The sequence below is a fragment of the Anguilla anguilla genome, chromosome 9, assembly GCF_013347855.1.
Source record: "Anguilla anguilla isolate fAngAng1 chromosome 9, fAngAng1.pri, whole genome shotgun sequence".
NCBI classification, from domain to species: Eukaryota; Metazoa; Chordata; class Actinopteri; order Anguilliformes; family Anguillidae; genus Anguilla; species Anguilla anguilla.
The window spans coordinates 49927807-49949604 of NC_049209.1; the positions used below are offsets into that span (position 1 = coordinate 49927807).

The 21798-nt window shown below is 51.2% G+C and overlaps 1 protein-coding gene across 3 annotated transcripts in view; it reads right to left on the minus strand.

Moving 5' to 3' along the window:
* Window positions 1-21798, minus strand: part of LOC118235718 (T-lymphoma invasion and metastasis-inducing protein 1-like) — a 62681-nt gene that overhangs the window by 24438 nt on the left and 16445 nt on the right. For all 3 annotated transcript variants that reach the window (XM_035433393.1, XM_035433394.1, XM_035433392.1), the window contains 10 exons: window positions 14305-14423; window positions 12917-13844; window positions 9903-10398; window positions 8626-8798; window positions 7810-8034; window positions 5957-6142; window positions 4270-4416; window positions 3683-3757; window positions 3166-3336; window positions 244-348 (listed from right to left, as the gene is read on the minus strand). In XM_035433393.1, the coding sequence (XP_035289284.1) occupies window positions 244-348; window positions 3166-3336; window positions 3683-3757; window positions 4270-4416; window positions 5957-6142; window positions 7810-8034; window positions 8626-8798; window positions 9903-10398; window positions 12917-13834 (2496 nt within the window). In that variant the 5' untranslated portion in view covers window positions 13835-13844; window positions 14305-14423. The remainder of the gene's footprint in view (window positions 1-243; window positions 349-3165; window positions 3337-3682; window positions 3758-4269; window positions 4417-5956; window positions 6143-7809; window positions 8035-8625; window positions 8799-9902; window positions 10399-12916; window positions 13845-14304; window positions 14424-21798) is intronic.

Here is a 21798-nt window from a genome sequence, read left to right on the forward strand (position 1 = left end):
GTTGTGTGAATAATAATATACAACACATATAGCTTTCACACATTACTGAGGATGTTGAACAAATAGTAATCTACACCCGATTCCTACTGATTTGCTTTATTTTAAAGCTTTCAGCCCCAGTGCTAAACATTCACAGGATTTAGAAATCGAAAAAGTGGGGCGTGGCTGCACACGTTTTCGGGGCAGAGCTGAGAAATTCCGTGGGGTCCCCCAAAATGCGATAGCGCTCTTATCCGAACTCACCAGGTCGCACACCTCCTCCTCCAGCTTGGGGATGTAATGCTGCACTTGGTTTTCCGTCCGAAATTTCAGGCACAGGTAGTGCTTCCTGGGATCCAGGTTGTAAGCCTGCGTTTCACAAGGAAAGGGGTTTGTTTTCAATTCCAAATTCTAAACGTGTCCCTAAAGTATGTCAAAGAGCAACAGGAAGTAAACATCACTATTCACCTTACACAGTGTGTAATCAGGTTTGAGGCACTTGTGGGGACTCAACCAAGCTATTTAGGAGAATTACAGTGAATAGCTAACTGGACTGAAAAATAGGCACGGACGTGAGCTGTGAAATCTTCTGAAGCACGTTCCTCTTATCTACGTAAACCTCTTATCGTGGGGTTGAGAGCAACCTGCTATAAAGTCCTAGCTCTTTGATAATTTGATCATCAGTGGAAGAGGATTATCATGCTATCTTAGGTCTTACGCTGATTAAAAGTGAAGAAAACAAACCAGAAGAAGGGTGGAAAAAGAGAAAAAAAAGGGAAAATAATATAGGCTGGATAAATAAATGACACGGCCAACGGTGTTGTGAGAGAGAAATAAAATGGCACATTAGGAACAGGCTCTTGGTTGCTGATTTCAGAAGGCAGATTTGACGCTCCAGTTCCCCCGGCTGTGTTGAGAAACAGCTTGGGTGAGCACAAGACACGTGTGTGTCGTGCGTGTGCATGTACGTGCGTGTGTGTGCGCATGCATGTGCATGTGTGTGTGCATGTACGTGCGTGTGTGTGTGCACGCGTCTGTGCTTTATGAAGCCTGGCGGAATTCCACTCCGCAGCGAGGAGACGAGCGCACGCGTGACACAAAACTACGTCACTGCGCACCGAAGACGCGCAGATCCCCCGGAAGCTTCCGGAAGCCGTGGAACACGGCGAGGAGACCCCTAGCGCTCTCTCCCGCCTAGCACTTTGGCGTTATTTACAGCGCCGCGATCGCTCGGCAAGTTACGACGGCTGCCCGACTCCGAATCGCTCACCTCTCGTACCCCTCCCCCCTCGCCCCCTCCACACACCCCTCCCCTCTCACTGTCACACGGCTCTGGGGAGCTTGTATTTTTTTTTAAGTTCACGTTCGACAGAAATGTCGAGATAACAGATAGCCCTGAGCGACTCAGCGTCACGCAGGAACAGAAGAACGCGGCGGCGCGACGAAAGACAGCAGTGCGTGCGCTGTGCCGTGTCGAGCGGGGGTGATGCGAGTTTAACTCCGTTAACGTCTGACTTCTCAAATTGGGCAGCCCGGGAGGGAGACGCGGGGTCGCCGTACCAAGACTCAGCTCCTATTCGACTCAATTTGTGTAGCGCTTTTTACAGAGCACTGTCACAAAGACGCTTTACAGAGCAGCAAGGCAAGAGACAGAGCAAAAACAGCAAACAGAGCAAACACCAGGCCTGAACCCCAACAATAGCAAGTGAATAACGTTTAAAAAAAAAAACTCCCAGGGGGGAGAAAACCCTCAAATGGTGGCGAGAAAACTCCCCACACAGCCTCTCTCCTCCTGTCTGTTATTTGTGTACGTTTCAATAAAACAGGCAATAAAAAATAGACCTACGACAAACAGCTGTTGGGAAGATGGGGGGAGGGGGGCTGTTCGGGTTAAATCTGCAGATAGCGTCGTTTAGAAATATCCGACTTTGCGACCCTCAAGTTCCACATCACGACATTGTTTCTTATCATGCCCACAGCATGTAAGTTTACCTTTTTCAATGCCATTTCAAGTGTTTAGCATGTTTAGAGATAGCAGGCTTAAGCTCCATATCACAGTGCTCTTGCTTATCATATCTACCCCGTGTACGTTTAACATGTCTAAAAATAGTTTTTAAGGTGTTTAGAGATATCAGACTGCTTTAGAAGTCTCATATCACGTATTATTATCACCCGGTACTGTCTTATCTAAAGTGTTTTTAACATGCTATTTCAGCCATTTAGCATTTGATGTCAGAAAATTAGTATATTAAGGACATTTCCTCTGCATCGTTCTAACCTCTTCAGATGCTAACCCCAGAGGCATGGATAAGGTGAGAACAAATACGTGAACACAGAGAAGATTATTGCACAGCAATAATTTCACAATGAACAGAATTCATATTTAGCAACCAAAATGTAAAACAAAAATCTTCCTAGTGAGTTTCTGCAGAAAATCTTAATAAATTAAACTTAAAGGATAAAATATGAGTCTTCTTTGCTACAGTGCTTTCGTGCACTGATGCAATCAGCAAAGTCGCACAAGGAAAAAATAAAATATTTTTTTTTAAAAGTGTTTCGCAATAATTTTAGAAATAGGCTAAACGGGGACAATCTGTTTATTTATTTTTTGCTACACCTACACCCTTGTTGGTCAGACATAGGTCTTATATGAATAATTACATTAAATACTTTAATCCTTCAGGCACCAGCAAGACTCCTTTAACCCTCTGGATTAATAGCATGGGTACGCAGAGATAAAGAATTCAATAACAACGTTCAGAAAATACCTCCACTCAGCATTTTAGTTCAAACGAGACTAAAAGATTCAATCATTTCAGCTAAATATAGTTACGTTTTTGGTTGGTAACATGTTTTATTGAAAAATCTCAGAGTTGCAGGAATGCATTCCGATTTTAACAAAATCTGATGAGTTAGTATTTCAAATATATATTTGACGAAGGGAGTTGGCAGGCACGTCAAATAACAGTTTTGGGCCTGTATTCAATCAACATTTGTCTTTGACAAAAGTTTTAACTTTTTCTTCACAAACTCAATTTGGCGAGTTTGTTTGGTTTGCCAAGCGACTACAGAACTGGCAAAACTGCATTTGCGCAGAAAGGTTATTCAACTGTCAGACACAAGTTTCGGAATTCTAGCTTTAGTACCGGAAGGTTCCGGAAGGTTCCGTCGGTGAAGCTCTCTCACCTTGCAGATGCCCTCCAGGACGTCGAGGGCGGTCTCACCGGGCTGGATGATGGACAGCACCGGCTTGTCGTCGGGCAGACACACCCAGGAAGGAGTGAGGTAGTCGGGAACCCAGATGTCGCTGTCTGCGTTGTGGTGGGGGATGCTTTTCACCGACCCGCCCTCCTCCGTCTGCAAAAGGGCACGGACGCAGAGACGGCTCAGCGAAGGACAGTGGGCTGTGAAGTCTCAATCGCAGGACTCCACGGGGGGACGTGCCGAAAAATCACGTGCCCTCGCCCCTCTGTCGCCACGGCGGTCCTTGTCTGGCGGTTAGCAACGCGATACCATCGATTAACGCCGGCCTCCCGCGAGCACCGCCAAAACGAGCGGTCCGCCATGGCGGCCCACCCACGCGGGAGCAGACCGAGAGATCGACCTCCCCACCCGCTCCGCCATCTGTCCCCCTCCTACCCGCCCCCCCAGTCACAGTGTCCCCCCTCCCCCCCCTCCCCCCAATCACTCTGAGAGTCCTTACCAGGCTGGCGTTGGGGCTGACCTCCAGCGTGCCATCCAGAACCTTCCGCACCGGATCCTCACCGTCAGCAAACACCTGGGAGGAGGGAAGCAGATTCAGAGACCCTAAAAAAATACGCCTCAAAACCAGGATCTTCGGGTGGCGCCTTTCCATACCTTCTGATCCGCCCATCCACCTTATGCAAATACATTTACTATGACCCTGCCCCTTATTTAAATATGGCCTGAGAAGCGTTCGAAATAATTGTAAGTTGTTTTTATATGATCTCAAAACAACTATGTACATCATTACTAGAGCAGTACATGCACAAACCACGTCGTGTCATTCTAGTGGTGTGAATTTCAATGGTTCAATGGTGTAAAATTTAATGTTTTATCTCCGTACCCAACCCAACTCCTCCCATTTCCCACCAGTGGGGCGTGACCCACATTTTGGGAACCCCCTTGCTTCAGAGTTTAATTTAACAGGTGGGTGAAATAACCCCATTCTTGCTTTGCCTCGAGGTCTGTCTTTCAACCGCAGCGGGTGAAAGCTGTCTTCGATTGGAAGCGAAAGTGTTCTCCTCGGTCGGTCGGTCAGGGGCGCACCTGGTTGATGCTGGGCCGGCCCTTGGTCTTCTTTTTGGAGGCGGTGTCCAGCCCCCACAGGGAGGAGAAGCGGCTCTTGCGCTTGCTGGAGGAGCGGGACATGGCCTGCGTCCGCCGCCTCACCCCGCTCTCCGTCCGCGCCGCCACCTGCACCGAAAAAACCCGCGGAGACCACACCGTCAGGGGACCGTACTGTTGCCTCGGTTACTGGCCTCACGCTCTGGCTCTGCCCAGTAACCACTCTCACACTATAACTCCGCCCAGTAACCCCTCCCACACCAATGTCCCGCCCAATAACTACTCTCACACTATAACTGCAAACTCCGCCCAGTAACCACTCCCACAATGTAACTCTGCCGAGTAACCCCTCCCAAACCATAGCCCCGCCCAAAACCACTCCCACACTATAACTCCACCCACTCTGATGTAACAAGAGTTGACTTCCTTACTGCGTAACTGTTTAAATATGCAAAGAAATTAGTACATATAGCTCTGTGTATCGTGTGTGTGTGTGTGTGTGGGTGTGTACGTCCGTGCGTGCGTGCATGCGTGCGTGCGTGTGTGTGCAAGCGTGTGTGTGTGAGCGTGTGCCCCAATCAACTCTCACAGGGAACCGAACCTCGAACCTCGTTTACAGGGGGCCATTTAACCTGTGATCCTGTGTAATTTGTAAATAGCCCTGCAGGCTCCTTCTGGACCACCCTGAGGAGGGCCGGGGGGGGTGGGGGGGGTGGGGGGGGTGAGCCCATCTGCGGTGCTGAGTTTGTACATGGGAAAGTGCCTGGAGCATGGCCGAGGAGGAGGGGGGTGGGCGAGGGGGGGGTTGGGGGTGTATTGATCTGTGGATTCGGCGCTCGGAGTAAAAGCCCATTTAGCCTCTTCTGAAGCCTCTGGCCTTTTTTCAGAGTCCGAATCAACTCACCCTTTAAGGTGTGACATCACAAATATGTGATCAGAATGTTCTTAACCGGACATTCTAATTCTGATGTCACAATCACGATTGAAAGCAATGGAGTTCTAGAACTCTGACTTAGAAATAAAAGGCTTGTGAAAGGGTTAAGGGTGAAGGTCGCTGACAGAGACGCTGATGGGTATTTTTTTTAAATAGACACGCGCTCACAGGTGGCCCTGACGGGCGAGTGGCGGGACAGGTGGTGTTTTTGCGGAAAGGTGCCGCGGAACGTCGTGCATTCCGCAAGGAGAGCGCTGGCACCTGGTCAGGTACAGCAGCGATGACGTAATGCTGCAGAAATGACAGCGCCCTCAGAGATGAGCCTCGGGGGGAATATGAGCCTCTCTCATTAAGGGCAGAGTTATGCTCCGCCAAAATAAAAAACAGGCTGCACTGTCCTAGCTGATCCTACACAGCTTGGGAAAGAGAGAGAGAGGGTGTGTGTGTGTGAGGGTGTTTTTGAGTGTATGTGTGTGTGTGTCTGTCTGTCTGTGTGTGAGCACGCTGTATATTTCCTAATAGAAAATAAAAACATTTAATTTGAGTTTCTACTAAATCATTTTCTCAAAGCACAGGGCAGTAACCCCTCCCCCCAACACCCCCAGTACAAGTCAGCAAACATAGAAGCAGAGTGTGCATTGCACAGTGCGTAGAAGGATGGAGAGCAGAGGGTGTGTGTGTGTGCGAGAGAGAGAGAGAGTGTGTGTGCGAATGTGTGTGTGTGCGGAACGTTACCAGCGCGTGGAAGGAGGAGACGGAGAAGATGCCCAGCCGGCCCATGGCCAGCTTGGTGGGGCGGGAGGCGAAGGCCAGGAGGCGTTTGGGGTTGGGCAGCTCGCCGCCCTGCAGGCTGGCCAGGTAACAGCGGAAGCGGAACCAGTCCATGTGGAACTGCTCCAGGTTCTGCTCCCACAGGAAGATCTGCGCAGGAAAAAATACCACAAAAAAAAACACTGAACAGACAAACAAACGGAGGAGGAAAACAGGCACCCACACACTGTAGCTAACGGAAGACAATATGGTCGCCATCTTAAAAAAAAAAAGCAGGTAATTGTAACGTTGCTCTAGCAATGTAAACACAAAATCTAGAATTTTGTTAAAACCCTCTTCACCATTAAACGTTTTATTTTGGAAGCATTCATTACAACGCGTAGGCATCTCCTTCCTCTTCGCCAGACTATCCCAGACTCTCTTGTGCAATATTTGTGCAATATTTGCAATATTCTCCCAGTGCACACACACACACACACACACACACACTCCCTTCTATTTACTTAGACAGGCAGACAGACAGCCAGACAGACAGACTAAGAGAGTCGAACAGACAGATGCTCAGACAGAGGTTATTTGATGAGCAGACATCAAAGGGGTTCGGGATAGGGTGCGGCTCGCCAGGAGCGGCATTTTTGGGTCGACGGGGCTTTGATAAGGAGGGTGCCGCTCGATAACGACGCCCTCCTGTGTGTCTGGAGGTCCCGGCGTTCCACTCTGGTCTCGCTCCGCGCGGAATTTCCGCCGCGGCGTCGGCGCGCGGTCGGTGGCGGCCATTTTGGAAAAAAGCCGAAAATCCGATCCCGGCCCCACCCCCTTTTCCTCCCCGCCACCCACGAGGGGAACCCGCCCGTCCCTCTCCAGGTAGGGAGGGGTGGGAACCCTGGGCTTCTCCGGGGAGGAACCCATTAGCGTCCTTTCAGACTCACACAAAAGGGCCACGCCCAGCCCCGAACCCCCCCCCCCCCCCCCCCCCCGAAAAAACACGCCCTGCCTTCCTGCTGGAACAAAGGCCTTTCCATCGCCCTCGCGCGTGTAAACAGACGGGAGATTAAACAAAAAAAATTATAATAACCTGAGCTTTCTGAGCAATTACCAGAACCAAAACAGCCATTAGGTGCATTTAGGAGAGAAAGAGGCAAACAGGCAAGGCAAATAATGACAGGGGCTTTATGGCTCTGATTCAGCGTACTGCAGATCTGTGTCACGGACTCCGAAGCGTGCTGATTGGCCGGAGCACCTCAGGACACTGCGCTGTATTGTATTCGCACTAAAGCTTTGTTTTCACCTTGGGACACTTTAAGAAGCCACCCGCTCATGCGCAAAATTCAACCACACCAGCATTTTATTTTATTTTGTTTTTTCCCCCAGAAATCTTTGGCAGGCAGGAAAGCAGTTTTTGTGTTTGTAATTTTCCAAAGAGAGATGGAATGTACTGAAATGTATTGTACATATGTGGGCTTGTTTGATAATATAATGATAATTATATTTCACAGTAGTGTATTCGTAAAAACAAAAAGGCATATATATGCTTTGAAGCATTTGCCTATATATTGCACAGTGTAGCAATATATTTGACAATATATTTTCCCTCAATATATTTCCAGAATATTCCATTTTTGGGTTAAAATGAGGCTGAGGGGGTCTGTAACCCTCTCTGTCTCGACCCCTCTTAATAAAAAGAAAAAACAGAAGAAAGAAGTGCAGACTGAAAGAAAATGAAAATAAGAGTATTTGAAATTGGGGAGGTGTGGCGGGGACACGCTGAATCGCAGAAGCGGGGGGGGGGGGGGGGGGGGGGGAGGGGCGCGTCCCACCTGCTCCAGGATGGTCTTCCTCTTCTTGGCGTCGGTGACGGCGGACAGCTGCATCTCGCCCATCTTCTTCATCTTCTCGTCCATGTCCATCCTCTTCTCCAGCCGCTTGACCTCCGAGCGCAGCAGGCGCACCGTGTCGTCGCGGTGATGTTGCCGGGCGACGGCCGCCGCGCAGGCCGAGTGGAGCGCCGTGATCCAGTTCTCCAGCTCCGTCTGGCTGGACGTCTGGAGGGGGGGGGGGGCGCGAGGGGGGGGAAGAGACAGGAAGTAGTGAGTGAGACAGGAAGTAGTGACCGTCACCAACCTGCTCTAATGTCTAATTCCGATGTTCAGCTTTTTTCATTGTATTGTGTTGCTATTGCTGAGGACTCCTCCATTTAAGAATTTTCACTTGGGTAAACTGTGATGATGACAATAAAAACATTCACTCAGCATCATGCTTTTTCATAGCAGGAAATGCACAGGGAAGTGGGGGGTGGGGGGGGGGGGCAGATTAAATCATCTCTGGTGCTACAGGGAGCTCTTTGTGTAATGCTTACAGGCACAGACACCAGCATTACCACTGCAGGAAGGGCACTGTAAGCACAAAACCACAGATGGCAGGATTGATATTTGGAGAAGGAGGGAGGGAGAGTGAAGTATAGAAAGCGATAGCAGGACTGAGAGAAAGAGAGAGGTGGGGAGGGACATAGAGAGAGCAATAGAAAGAGAGAGAGGGAGAGAGATTGAGGGAAAAACTAAGAGAGAGAGAGAGAAAGCAAAGCAGAGAGAGAGGGCGAGAGAGAGAGAGCGAGCGCTCGGCCAAGGGGTGCTCACCTGGAAGAGGAAGGCGTCCCCCAGGGAGTTGCTGAGGCAGAACACGAAGTCCTTTTTGGGGTGCTCGGGGACGGCCTGCACCATGCTGTTCTCCGCCCACACCGCGTGTTTGGGGACGCTGTTCTGATCGATCCCCGAGCGCCCGTCCGTCTCGTAGAAGAACAGGGTGCACCCTGGGGGATGACCGGGGAAACAGGCGATCAGTGTGTGTGTGTGTGTGTGTGTGTGTCTGAGGGTGTGTGTGTGTGTGTGTGTGTGTGTGTGTGTCTGAGGGAGTGTGTGTGTGTGTGTGTGTGTGTATGTCTGAGGGTGTGTGTGTGTGTGTGTGTGTGTGTGTGTGTGTGTGTGTGTGCGTGTGTACGTGCACATGAGTGTGTGCATTCGTGTGCCTGTGTGTTTTGTCAGCAAAGTTAAGCGCAAGCAATCAACACCAGAGAGCTGCCACAGTCATACAGAGGCACAAAGAAACTAGATCAGCTTTTGCCCGTCAATTTATATTTGCTCTCCAGGGGCCAAAGCTCAGAAGTGCAGCCAAGAATTCAGAAAATGTGTCAGTGGAACATCGATTTGATTTAAACCAGGTCAAATCGCATTATATCTAATTGACATCTCAAGGCCCGTGGATTCAGATTAACTGGATTACTCTTTGTGTTGGTGAAGTGCTGGGAAAAAACACAGCTTGTGGGCTCTGCAGCGAGTGCACAATTTAAATGGACAGCTTCGCAAATCAGGTTTTTATGCAAAAGGCAGAAAGAAAACAGAATGCACAATTTCTGATAGGAAGTGATGTAACCTCCTGCTCCACGGCTGTTGTGTTATACAACCGCAAAGCTCTGAAGTGTAACAGTCCTTAGAAACAGTGAGTCATGCTATTCGTCACCAGATTCTCACAGCCCAAAATGTACAACCAGAATGCTTCTTCAATTTTGAAACGGAATGACAATATACAAAAAGCAAAACTAGTCAAAGTCAGAGCCATTTTGCTAGGCTTGGGGGGGAGGGGCTGATTGGGCATTGTGTAACTATGAAGACTACGGCCATTTCAGAATCTGCGCACTTGCCTACTATTGAGTATACAAGTCCATACTTCGCTGATTCAAACCCTGTCAATGGTTTTTACTGAACATGTAGCACACAACAAAATGAATCAAAATGCAGAATCGCCTCCACATGCACCAGCTCATCCGGTCACCCTAACAATTATCCGGGAGGTAAAGAACAGCGTGTGGAGGGTAGGAAGCAGGGGTGGGGTAAGGGGGTAAGGGGCGGGGCCTCACCTTTCAGGGAGACCCAGTAGCGCTTCCACTTCCGGCGGGCGGCGGGCTCCACCTTCTTCCCCTTCTTGTGCACCAGGAAGTTCTTGACGGCGAGCTCGCCGGCCTTGCGCACGGTGCCGTGGGCGGGGTCCAGCAGGGCGTCCGAGCGGCAGGCGGAGCTGGCCGTGGCGGTGCTCCGCTCGTCGCTGCCGGCCGACCCCGCCTCCTCCAGCCCCTCCCCCGCCCTGCTGCTGCCGCCGCCGCCCCCGCCGCCGCCGTCGCTGCCGCCGTAGGAGCTCATCTCCAGCTCCTGGCGGAAGTTCTCGTAGACGCAGGCCCCGCCCCCTACGCCGCCGCTGCTGCTGCCGCTGTCGCTGCCGGCGAACAGGCTGCTGCCCGCCGCTGAGTACACGGAGAAGGACGCCGACATGGCCTTGCAGCGCCGCGACTGCCGCGACGGCTCCGCCCCCACGCCGTCGATCCCGCTGTCGCCGTACTCGCTGTCCTCCGTCACGTCCTGGACGGGGGGGGGGGGGGGGGAAGAGACACAACGCCAAACACGCCCGCTCATTTTAATACCCTGTTTAATCTCACGGGAGCAGCTCTGCTAAAGGAAAAGCAACAGAAGCTATGACTCAAACACCCCCACCTCCCTCCCCCCCCCCACTGTTCAACTCTTAGTGACATCGATTATCGTTCACACTTTGCAGTAGCGCGACCGTAAAGTGGGAGTTAGGTGTGGTTAGCGGGTTTGCAGTAGCACTTTGACGCTATCGTACAGCCTCTGTGTGCGAGCGAATGGCATTGGGGTGTTTCTCACACCCTGGCAACCACACCCGCAGCCGAAGCGCGCGTACTCCGCTGACGAGTTTACAAATTCTCAATGTACAGCTCACGCAGCTGGCAGACATTTTAACCCACGGCGCCTTACCGTAAAGGGCTCCTGAAATGGCTAGGAACTTCCTCGCAAGCCAGTGCCTCCTCTAGAATAAAAGCCCCACGGTGTACTGCAGGTGAGCTAGCGCAAACCGTAGTGCCACGCAGGCGATGGCCGCTAGTCGTCGAAGCGTCGGAGGTGCCGGTGACGCTTCACGCGGGGGTAACCGTGGGAACCGCGGTCGACCGGAGCCCACCCACCCAAGTCGATAGCGTCCTAGCGCCGCGCGTCCCCCCCCCCCCGGCGAGAGGCGTTCTTCAGAGACCGACGTGCGCCTTCTCCCTTCCAGAGACTCGCCGGCGCTGCACACTCAGAGCGAGGGCGGCCCTAGACCGCGGCAGAGGAGGAAGTGACCCTTCTCCAGGGGAAAGTGAAAGGGACGCGCCAACTTCCTGCCGCCAAACCCGTTTAACGACAGCGAACAGCTCCCGCGTCTCGACTGAGGGTCTCGTCAAAAAAAAGTACCAAATAATCAGCCTGGCCGAGGGGGGGGGTCACCGAAGGGTCAGAGTCGCAGGGGCTTCTGGGACATGGAGGCCTCGGAGAACGCGGAGCTCCACTGCGTGGCGGTGATGGGCGAATCCTAAACCAGCTACCGATTTTTGGCCCTCAGAAACATTTTTACGGAATGTTACAGAACGAAACATTCCCAACGCGTGCAAGATTTTCGGAATTTCCGTGTTATCCCCGGAACGTTACTTTCAAGCAAGAAAGGAACGTCGCAGGAACGACCTTCCATTTTACCATCGCTCGGAATTTGCAAGCTCAGCTGAGGAAGAATTTGCGTTGTGTTTCGGTGATACGCGTAGAAGAAGGAAACACGCGGGGGAATGATCACAATGTCCGATGAAACCACCATCCCGGGCACCTGCATTCAGAACATTCCCAAAACGCCGCTGATGTCATGTATCGCTTGCGATGTTTATTAATGGCTGATTGGCTGAATGATAAGCATCATGGGATGCCAGCAGTGCACTTGAACGCTGCATACCTGGAATGTTTTTTTCACTGATTCTCCCAGAATTTTTTTTCTTTAGGTATTGGATAAATATGTTAGGGGAAAATTCTCAGAATAGCATTATCTCACAACTAAAGTCTAGCTTTGCTAAAGATTTAGTCAATTTTGGTACTATTTTTGGGGCATGCAAACCACTACCTTGGCCAATGGAATTAGTAGAAATACTGTGGTTGTTGGTGTTTCTGCAACCTTGAAAACCTTTAAGACACGTTGCCACAAAAATGAACCTAACTAGAAGGATCTCCTACTTTCTTGAAACTTTACAGGTTAGCTGGGTTCAGTTTAGTCTACTGAGATAATTTAAGAGCAGCCAGGCTTTTCAGAGAAACGGCAAACATTAAACATTTCCCCCCCCAAAAAAGAATATTCCCATATGCCTTTTGAAGGAGGCTGAGGAACGCCTCTCTTGTTTATGTTTTGAATATTTATTTTCCTGCTAACGAGAAGCAAGGAGCTGCGGTCTAGAGACATTATGAAACTGAAAGGAGGGATATTCTTTTTTTTTGTAAATGTTAATGTGTGTGTGTGCGTGTGCATGTGCATTTTTAGAACAGGCTTTTATATTCAGGACTTCTGAGCCGCAGGAAATCGAGGACACAGACAACCACTGGGTCCAGGAAGGAAACTTTGCTACCCAGTCAGGACATTGAGGAACTTAAGCAAAATGTGTTGCAAAGCATTGTTAAAAATGCAGCGTGGGGAAAAATAACTAACTCAAACCCCCCCCCAGCCCCATTTAAGCATGTCGCTGGCTTTTTCTGTAGTCTAAAATCTGAAAAATCTCAAACCTCTTCCGACCTAGGTCAAATACATCATTTTAAATACTGTAACCCATACAGCAAGACACGAGTAAAATTTCTGTTTGTGTGAATTTCTGTACAACATCCTTAACTGAACATGTAATGATGCAACAATCACTACTAGTAACAGAAAGCAATGGAGTTCTAGAACACTGACAATTTTGAACATTCCAAAAAACCTGCTCTGCATTCCCCTCTTACAGCTCTGCAGGGTTGCAGTCCCCTGTGCTGCAGCCACACTGAAATCACATGCTAGTATTGTAGACGGTGTGGGACTCACATGAGTGGTCTGTGCCCTGCGGCCCTGCATTCCAGCACACGGCGCCACCTGCTGGCTGGGAAGACCCTCGGACAGGCAGTGCGAGCGGCGGCAGGGCAGGGTGTAGGCCCCGTAGCCGTTCCCGTCGTCCTCCGTCGGGGACATCGCGCCGTCGCGGTCGCCCCCGGCGACCCGGCCCCCCTCCCGGCCGCCGTACTTGGCGTAGCGGTTCCGCGGCTGCTTGTGGGCGGGGCTCTTCTGGGCGCACAGCCGGTCCAGGGAGCCGGCCCGGTCGGCGGGGGCCAGCGTGGGGCCGCCGGAGTCGGGCGTGGCGGCGTGGGCGTCGCCGTCGTCGTCGGCGAAGTCGCGCTCGTCCGCGGTGTCGGCGATCTCCTCGGTGCTGGTCAGGTGCTCCTGGCTCAGGTCCGACAGCGAGAACTCCAGGCTGTCCTCGCCCCAGGTGTCCGCCGACTTCGAGCGCTTCTTCTGGAAGCTTCCGGACCCGTTCCGCGGCGGCCCGTCGCTCATCCTCTGGAGGTAGGGGGCGTCCTCCGGAAACCCCCCCGCCCCCTCGGGGCCCCCGTCGCCCCCCTCGCCGGGGCCCAGGGCTAGCATCAGCGTCCCGTCGGCGTCGGCCGCCCCGTCGCGGAAGGGGCCGGGCCGCAGGTTCAGGGCCACGCTGTCCACCCAGATGACGGCCGTCCCGTCGAAGGGCTCCAGCCCGTTCTCGGCCAGGGACTGGGGGATGCTGGGGGTGCTGCTGGACCGGGTGCTGGTCTCCGAGTTTCGGTGCTCCGGCTTGCCGGAGGAGGCGTGCCGCGCGCGGCGGGACTGCTTCCGGGGGGCCCGGAGCGAGCGGGACGTGTGCTTGCGGGACAGGTGGCCCTGGCCGTCGGCGTAAAACGCGTGGTCCCCATTCTGGCTCTCCACGTTCCCCATGGTTCAGTGTCTGCCCAGAAAAGCACAGGAGCGTTAGCAACCGGAGCGTCACCAAAATCACCCCCGTCTCTCCAAGACACAGTTCAGAACCCTTTAAACGGACCAAAAGAAAACCCACAATTCTCCAGCGTAGTTCCGGAAACCATTTTGTTTTTTTAAATGAGCAGCAATTTTCGCTAAGATTGGAAAGCTTACTTCACAATCACCAGACAGAGCAGAGCTCGCTCTTCACACCTGCTGCGGAGTCAGCCTCTATCCTCTCTCGTTGCCGTGGCCACAAGACGCTGCGTCCGCGGGCGTTTTTCTGGCACGCATAAGAGGCGGATGGAGCGTGCGATCTACGCGCAAATGCCCGAAATAACTGTGACGCAACAGCCGCGGGAAAAGAGGAGCGAATTCGGCCCGCCCCCGCCGCCCCCCCCCCCCCCCCCCCCCCCCCACACGGAGCGCGATCTCCGTGGCGTACGTACCTGCAGCGAGACAGCGGGTTCACTGGCATCTCCGAAACGAGGAAGAGGAGGAGGAGGAGGAGGCCTCCCACAGAGACGGCATGCCGACGTAAAAAAACACCGCGGGGGGTTTCAGTGCTCTGAGAGAGAGAGAGAGAGAGAGAGAGAGAGAGGGAGAGAGAGGGAGAGAGAGAGAAAGAGAGAGAGATAGTGAGAGAGAGAAAGAATAATCTGTAAACAACAGTATTTTGTTGACAATTTAGACAAGTCTTTGACCACAAGTCATCATCACACAACTACAGGCCAAAATCTACGAACAACAACTCAAAGAAGATATAAACACTTCTTCACACTGTTTTTAGAACAGCCAAGAGTCAGAAGGGGAAGAAGAGAGAGAGCGCACAAGAAGGATAGAGAGAGAGAGAGACACACACACACACACACACACACACAAAGACCTGGTGCACACGTTTGCCTCATTAAGACTACACTGCCCATCAGGAGCTTGCGGTGTGCACGCGCTCAGAAACAAGCCCGTTTGGCACAGACCGCGTAACCCAAGGAGGTGGGACGGCACACGGCGGCTGCTGGGAGAGGTCTAAAGTGGTTCTGAGATTTAAAAAGAAAAATAGTTTAAAAAAAAAAATCTGCCAGATTAGAGGCTTGAGACAGACCGGAGAAGGACAGGACCACACACAGAGAGAGGAGAGGGCGCGTTTCCTAACCCACGCTAAACACTCAGACACGGAGCACGAGCTTTTCTAAACAGAGCGCCACTGGAACAGATTACAGCCTGAAGTTATCTACGTGTGCAGAGGAAGCCGGAGATACAGTTCGGCTACTGTGCCTATGCACAGAAGTGGAGCTAATGCTACGGAAACTACAATACCCACAAACCCCTGCATTTACAGCGGAGCTAATGCTGCACAAACAACAATACCCACAAACCCCAGCATTTACAGTGGAGCTAACACTGCAGAAACAACAATACCCACAAACCCTGGCATTTACAGTGGCGCTAACACTGCACAAACAACAATACCCACAAATCCCTGCATTTGCAGTGCTCTACTCCATTCTACACAATGCACCAAACCATGTAAATATCAAAGCAAACAGCCAGAGGCAGTGCTGTACTCCACTCCACTCCACACAATACCACACGCAGAACCATGTGAATATCAAAAGCAAGCAGCTGGAAGATTACCACAAGATTGAAGGGATTTCTGAACACACTACAGCAGCACCAAATCAAACTCCCTCTCCTGAGCCACCACCGGCCGCTCAGCCGCAGCAAAGACACTTTATTTTTTGAACGAGATTTGAATATCTGGATGTAACTGCCGCGGACGGCAGTTTAACTGTAATACAGGAGAGCATAATTCCATCGCCGGGCAGTGTGACCCACTTTCCTGTAATCCGGAGCCTGGCAGAGTTCATTACTACACCGTCGTAAGCGGTGATAAAAGCGGAAGGCCCCTGAAGCCGTGCTTTATAACGCCGGCGGGGGGGAATTCAGACGCGATTGTAACGGAGAGGCTGCTGCTGTGGTCCGCGCGGACGCTGCTGAGTTGCTGATATTTGTGGGCTGAGAGAGAGAGGGAGAAAGAGAGGGACAGAGAAAGAGAGGGGGGAGAGAGATAGAGATAGGTAGAAAGAGAGAGAGATTGTGTGTGTGAGAGAGAGGGAGGGAAAGAGAGAGGGAGAGAGATTGTGTGTGTGAGAGAAAGAGAGCGTATCTGTGTGAAAGAGAAATAGGAGTGAAAGAGAGAAAGAAAGAGAGAATGATGAAGAAATAGTGAAAGAGAGAACAAAGCAAGAGAGAGAGTTTGAATGGCTAATTCTGAGGGTGATTTCAGTATTCCTTTCTCTTCCTGTCCCACCCCCTCTCTCCTTCGCTTTGACTGTGACTTTTGGCTTACCCAGAGAGTAATCCAATAAAACAAACAATAAAAACATTTTTCAAAAACATATTATGTTATCTTTATAATGTCAATGCCTGATTTCCTTAAATTATATACAATATGTCTGTGTGCACGTGTGTGTGTGCGTGTGTGTGTGTATGTGTGTATGTGCGTGTGCGTACGTGCTCATGCATGCATGTAAATCTAAAGCCTTGCTTGCTGTACTGGAGCTGTTTTGCAGTTAATGCATTTAATGTAGAGCTTTGGCAATGCAAATAAGTCACGGCAATAAAGCCTTCCTGAATCTTTAGAGAAAGAGCAAGACAGAGCAAGAGAGGGACTGACTCCGTGCCAATAAAGCATACTTTATTGAACTGAATTTAAGAGAGACGGAGAAAGAGAAAAGGAGGAAGAGAAAGAGGGGGAGATACAGAGAGAAAGAGTGCTGCTGTCAGCACACCTGCTGCAGGGGGGGGGGGGGCTAAACTGAAGCTTTTTATCGTTCTGCAAACCCAGCTCAGCCTGCTCAGACTAAACACACGGATAAGAGCTCCCCTCTCTCTCCTTTGTGCAGAAACACAGACGGTTCACGCTCAGGACACACCAGAGATAAACAGGCCATCCAGAATGTTTTGTTGTTGCGGGGAGCTGGGGGGTGTGAGGGGGCGTGGGGGGTTATACCGTTTGGGGGGGTTTTTTTGGGGGGGGGGGGATTTGTCTTATGCTATCCTGCCCGAGGGGTTAAATGGGGGAGGGGTGGGGAGTGTGCAGTCCATGTTTTTGCAAACATGCCACTTGGGGATATCTATGTGGGCAAATATTGCCTGCGTGTGCGTGTATGCATGTGTGTGTGTGTGTGTGAGAGAGAGAGAGAGAGAGAGACAGAGATAATGAGAGAGACGGGTGCTCAGGCCGCTCATGAGTATGATGTACAATGTCTGCTTCTGCCGTATCCATGACTACACCTCTGCATCACCTGTCATATCCATGACTACACCTGTGCATCACCTGTCATCTCCATGACTACACCTCTGCATCACCTGTCATCTCCATGACTACACCTGTGCATCACCTGTCATCACCATGACAACTCTGCATCACCTGTTCTCTCCATGACAACACCCCTGCATCACCTATCGTCTCCATGACTACACCTGTGACATCACCCCTTCTCTGCACCACTTCTCTCCTCCATCACACTGCTTCACCTGTATCTCCCACCTTTCATCTTCCGTACATACTTCTCCCCCTGTTCTTCACCTCTTGAAAGCTTAAATTCTCCACCTGTCCTCCCCCCATCCCCTTTCCCTCATCCATCACTCTACTGAGTCATTTCTCCTGCCAGAAATTAGTCCCAGCACACCTGGATATTAATTTGCTTCCATTTCCAGACCAGTGGAATGGAGGCTACCGCATCAGGCGATTCCACACAACCGGCTTCCTTTGTTATCAGGTTATATAAAAGCTGAAATGTTGGGAGGGGGGAGGGGGCGGGTGAATATGCCACAGGGCTCATTACGGAAAGGTTACATCGATAGGAAGTCCTAACCGGAGGAATAAAAACTGTGGCAGACACGCAACACTCCACAGATGCATCCCAGGCAGACGTCTCCACACTCCCCCCGCATCAAAAGAATGACAGTGGCTGCTCTTTGAGTATCCTTTACCCTTCATTTAATATCTCTCTGCCTCTCTCTCTCTCTCTCTCACCTTTCCTCTTTCCATCTCTCCCCCTTCTTTCCCTCTGGGTCTTGTTCTCCCACTCTACCTTTCCCTTCCTCAAGTCTTTTTCTCCACTCTCTTCCCGTCCGAAACCTCTGTCTCTCTTTTCTTCCCTTGCTCGATCTCCCTCCCTCCTTCCCTCTCTCTCTCCCTCCCTCCCTTCCTCCCTCTCTCTATCTCCCTCCCTCTCTCCCTTCCTCTCCCTCTCTCCCTCCCTCTCTCTGTTGCTCTTTCTCTCCATCCCTCCCTCCCTCTCTCTCCCTCTCTCTCTCCCTCCCTCTCCCTCCCTCTCTCTGTCTCTCTCCCTCCCTCTCCCTCCCTCCCTCTCTCTGTCTCTCTCCCTCCCTCTCTCTGTCTCCCTCTCTCCCTCTCTCTCCCTGTGTTGTGTAGGGGTGGGTTAGGCAGCCCAGGGTGGATCGGGGCCAAGTGCAGAACAGACGCTGAGGAGCGTGACGTCTGTGCGGCTCTGGGGGGGGGGGGGGGGGGGGCATGAGGGAACCAGCCCAGAGAGATACTGCAGGATACAGCAGGAGATCTGAGCAGGGAGAGAGCAGGAGGGAAAAATACAGAGAGAGAGGAAGAGAGACATGGGGATGAAGAGACAGAGATAGGGAGAGAGAGGGATGGAGAGAGTGAAAGAGAGAGGGAGAGAGGGATGGAGAGAGACAGAGAGAGAAGTGAGAGAGTGAGAGGGAGGGAGGTGGATTGAGAGAGAGAGGGAGAGAAGCAGAGTGAGAGAGAGGGTGATGGGGCATATAGATGGGAGTACTGTATGCATGCCGCATCACCAGAGGTTTGCAGTGTTCTTAACCTGAAGATGTTGGGGATGGGGGGGGGGGGGGGGGGGGCACAGTGACCCTGTTTGTCTGAGCGAGGGAGGGGGTGAGGGGGTGAGGGGGGTGTCTGAGTGCAGCTGCCCCGCTGAGCGGGGTTTTATTTTTAAAACTTTAATCAGGGCACTTAAAACGCCTCTGAGCTCCGGAGGGGGCCGGCGATAAATAAACCCCCCGCAGCGGGGAGAACGTGGGCCGCTAACGTGGGCCCTTCTCTCTCTCACTCTCTCCATCCTTCCCTCCCAACAACACAGCGCCCCGCTGAGCAGAGAGGGACTGCTAATCAGACCCAGAGTGAGTGAGTGAGTGAGTGAGTCAGTGAGTGAGTGAGTGAGTGAGGGTGTGAGTGAGAGCGTGAGTGAGTGAGTGTGTGAGTGAGAGCGTGAGTGAGTGAGTGAGTGAGTGAGAGCGTGAGTGAGTGAGTGTGTGAGTGAGTGAGTGAGTGAGTGAGTGAGTGAGTGTGTGAGTGAGAGCGTGAGTGAGTGAGTGAGTGAGTGAGTGAGTGAGAGTGTGAGTGAGAGCGTGAGTGAGTGAGTGAGTGAGCGAGCGAGCGAGCGGGCGAGTGAGTGAGCGAGTGAGTGGGTGGGTGAGTCAGTGAGTGAGAGGGTGAGTAAGTTTGTGAGTCAGTGAGTGAATTTATTTGATAATCATCAGAAAATACAAGAGAAGAACCAGACTTAAGCCAGGTCGTACGTGTGCATGTATGACAACTCAATAAAAATGTTGGTCACAAAAAGAACCAATCTTAACACAAGAAAGCTAAAAAGCTTCTTTCCCTTGTTGTCCATAAAGTGTCTGCATGTTGGGGGCAGGGGGGTATAGAGATTCATATTCACTCTATATGGAATCACAACAGGGCTAAGAGAAGAGAACAGAGAGACAGCGCAATCAAATAACTCAAATAACCCCAGTCTCGACTTCCCAAAATAAAATATTCACAGCTCCCTCCACCCGTCCTCATGCCCCCTCGGCCAGAGTCGGCTGCTGGTATAAACGGTCTTCGCGGTCGTTTGAGGTCACAGTCCCGGCCCTTCATAATTCAGGATGGCCTACACAACTCAGGTTTTCAATGTTTTTTTTTTGTCAAAGACATTGTAATTGTGCAGAAATCAGAGGGGCGTGAATAGCTTTTTCGATGCTATTGTTCCTGCGCCTGTACCCCACAATCACTGACAGACCCACACACCTCTGCTTAAAAGAGAATGCCCTCTCTCTCTGAGCTCCTCGATGCTTAAAATGCAATCAAAAAAATTAATAAATAATTACGCAATACCCCCTCCATATTATTATTGCACACTGCTATTTGGCAATAGGAACACAATGTAGTGTTGCACATGACCAAACGATGCGACTGAACACCAATAACACTTTATAATAGCGTCAAACAATATCGCATTAATAGCGCACAAAAGCACAACGGCGAGCGGCAAACAGACAAACAAAAGGCAGAGAGAATCGCGGGGCAGTGTGTGTAAATAAAGATTTCTGCGATACGGCGCGGGGGATAAAACTCCCCCCCTCCCACCCCCCCCCGAGTCGGTCTGTAGAGCGTTGAGCGCTCAGCGTCTGCAGTGGCCGCGAGGCGAAGCCTGGATTCCGTCTCTCCGCGGACGCCTTCGACGCGGCGGGGCAGAGAGGCGAGCGACGGCCGGGGGGCGGGGGGGCGGGCGGGCCTGCTCTGTCCCCGTGGAGACGGAGCGCGGGAAGAAAGCGGCTCGGCTACCCCCGTCCTCCCGCGGCGTGCGGGGCTACGGTTCCGGGGGAAGCCGCGGCGTGCTAGCGCGCGCCCGCGGGCTCTGTCCAAACGGCAGACTGCGGCGTGTAGCAACAGAACAGAGAGCGCTGAACGCTTCACCTGGAAAGACGGTTTGCAATTCAAATGTTGGGCAGCAGATCAACTAACAATTTTGCCAGATCCCTGTAATAATTCCCCCTAAAAACTCCTCAAAACCGTATTAAATTGACTCAAGGACTAATTTCTCACACTTTTTGTCCCCTCAACACCCCCATTTAGAATCCCCCATCTCATTGATACATACATTTTTACTGCAATTAATTATAATACCCTAATTTATTTAGAAGTAAATCTCCAAGTCTGGCAACCCTGTAAACTGACTGGGATGTCAAACCCTGGACCCGGAGAGCCACAGCATCTGCTGACGTTTTTATGTGTGTAGCTTCAGACCTGTCTAAACAAATAATTTTAAAAACAGATTAATTATCTTTAATCCATTGCATCAACCGATCGATCAATTAAATGCTGACTAACAATAAAAAACAGCAGACTCATGCCGGCCCTACCCAGTTGCGCACACCGGCCCTACCCACATAAAACGTTTTTTTCCGTTTTGAAAAGTAGCTCTGCTGGTTACAGCAGTTTAATTCGCCAGTAACTTCATTTCGGGATGACGTGATCCTGGTGGAGCTTTAGAGTCCTTAACCCATCAGATCCGGCGTGGGCCTCCTACGCAACGCGCCCGTCCGGTCTGTGTCTTTAATCGTCCCAAATTAACGCTCTCCCGTCTGTTTGCCCTGATCTTCGCTTTTTTTTTCTCTCTCTTCTTCTTTCCTCCACCGCCTTTCACGGAAATAGCCCGCCGTAAATCACAGCACAGCGAGCGCCGCACAGCCAGACCGCTCACGGGTTTGGCCTCAGACCTCGTGCGTCCCAATTAGCGCTATGAATAAAAGAGGCTCACGTGTCAGACGGTGACGGTGCGGCTGTACTGCTGACTCTCTCTTAGGCCTGGGTCAAATATCTGAAATACTGCTCTTCAGCTCGTCAAATTCAACTCTTGAGGTGTGACGGTAAAGAATTTCAAACGTCCATCCAGATTTCTGAGAATTTTTAATTTTATTACTAATAGAACATATAATCGTGCACAGTAAAATCTCGAACGTGGGACCAAATGTTATCTGTTAAGAGTTGAATTAACACTTTACAGTTGAACGTTGTACCGTGTAAACACTCATAAAATCATAAAAGAAGCGTTTGTTAAAAAACGCTGGTGAAAACAGGCGTTCCATTTAGTACTGTCAGTAGTCCACATGAATAT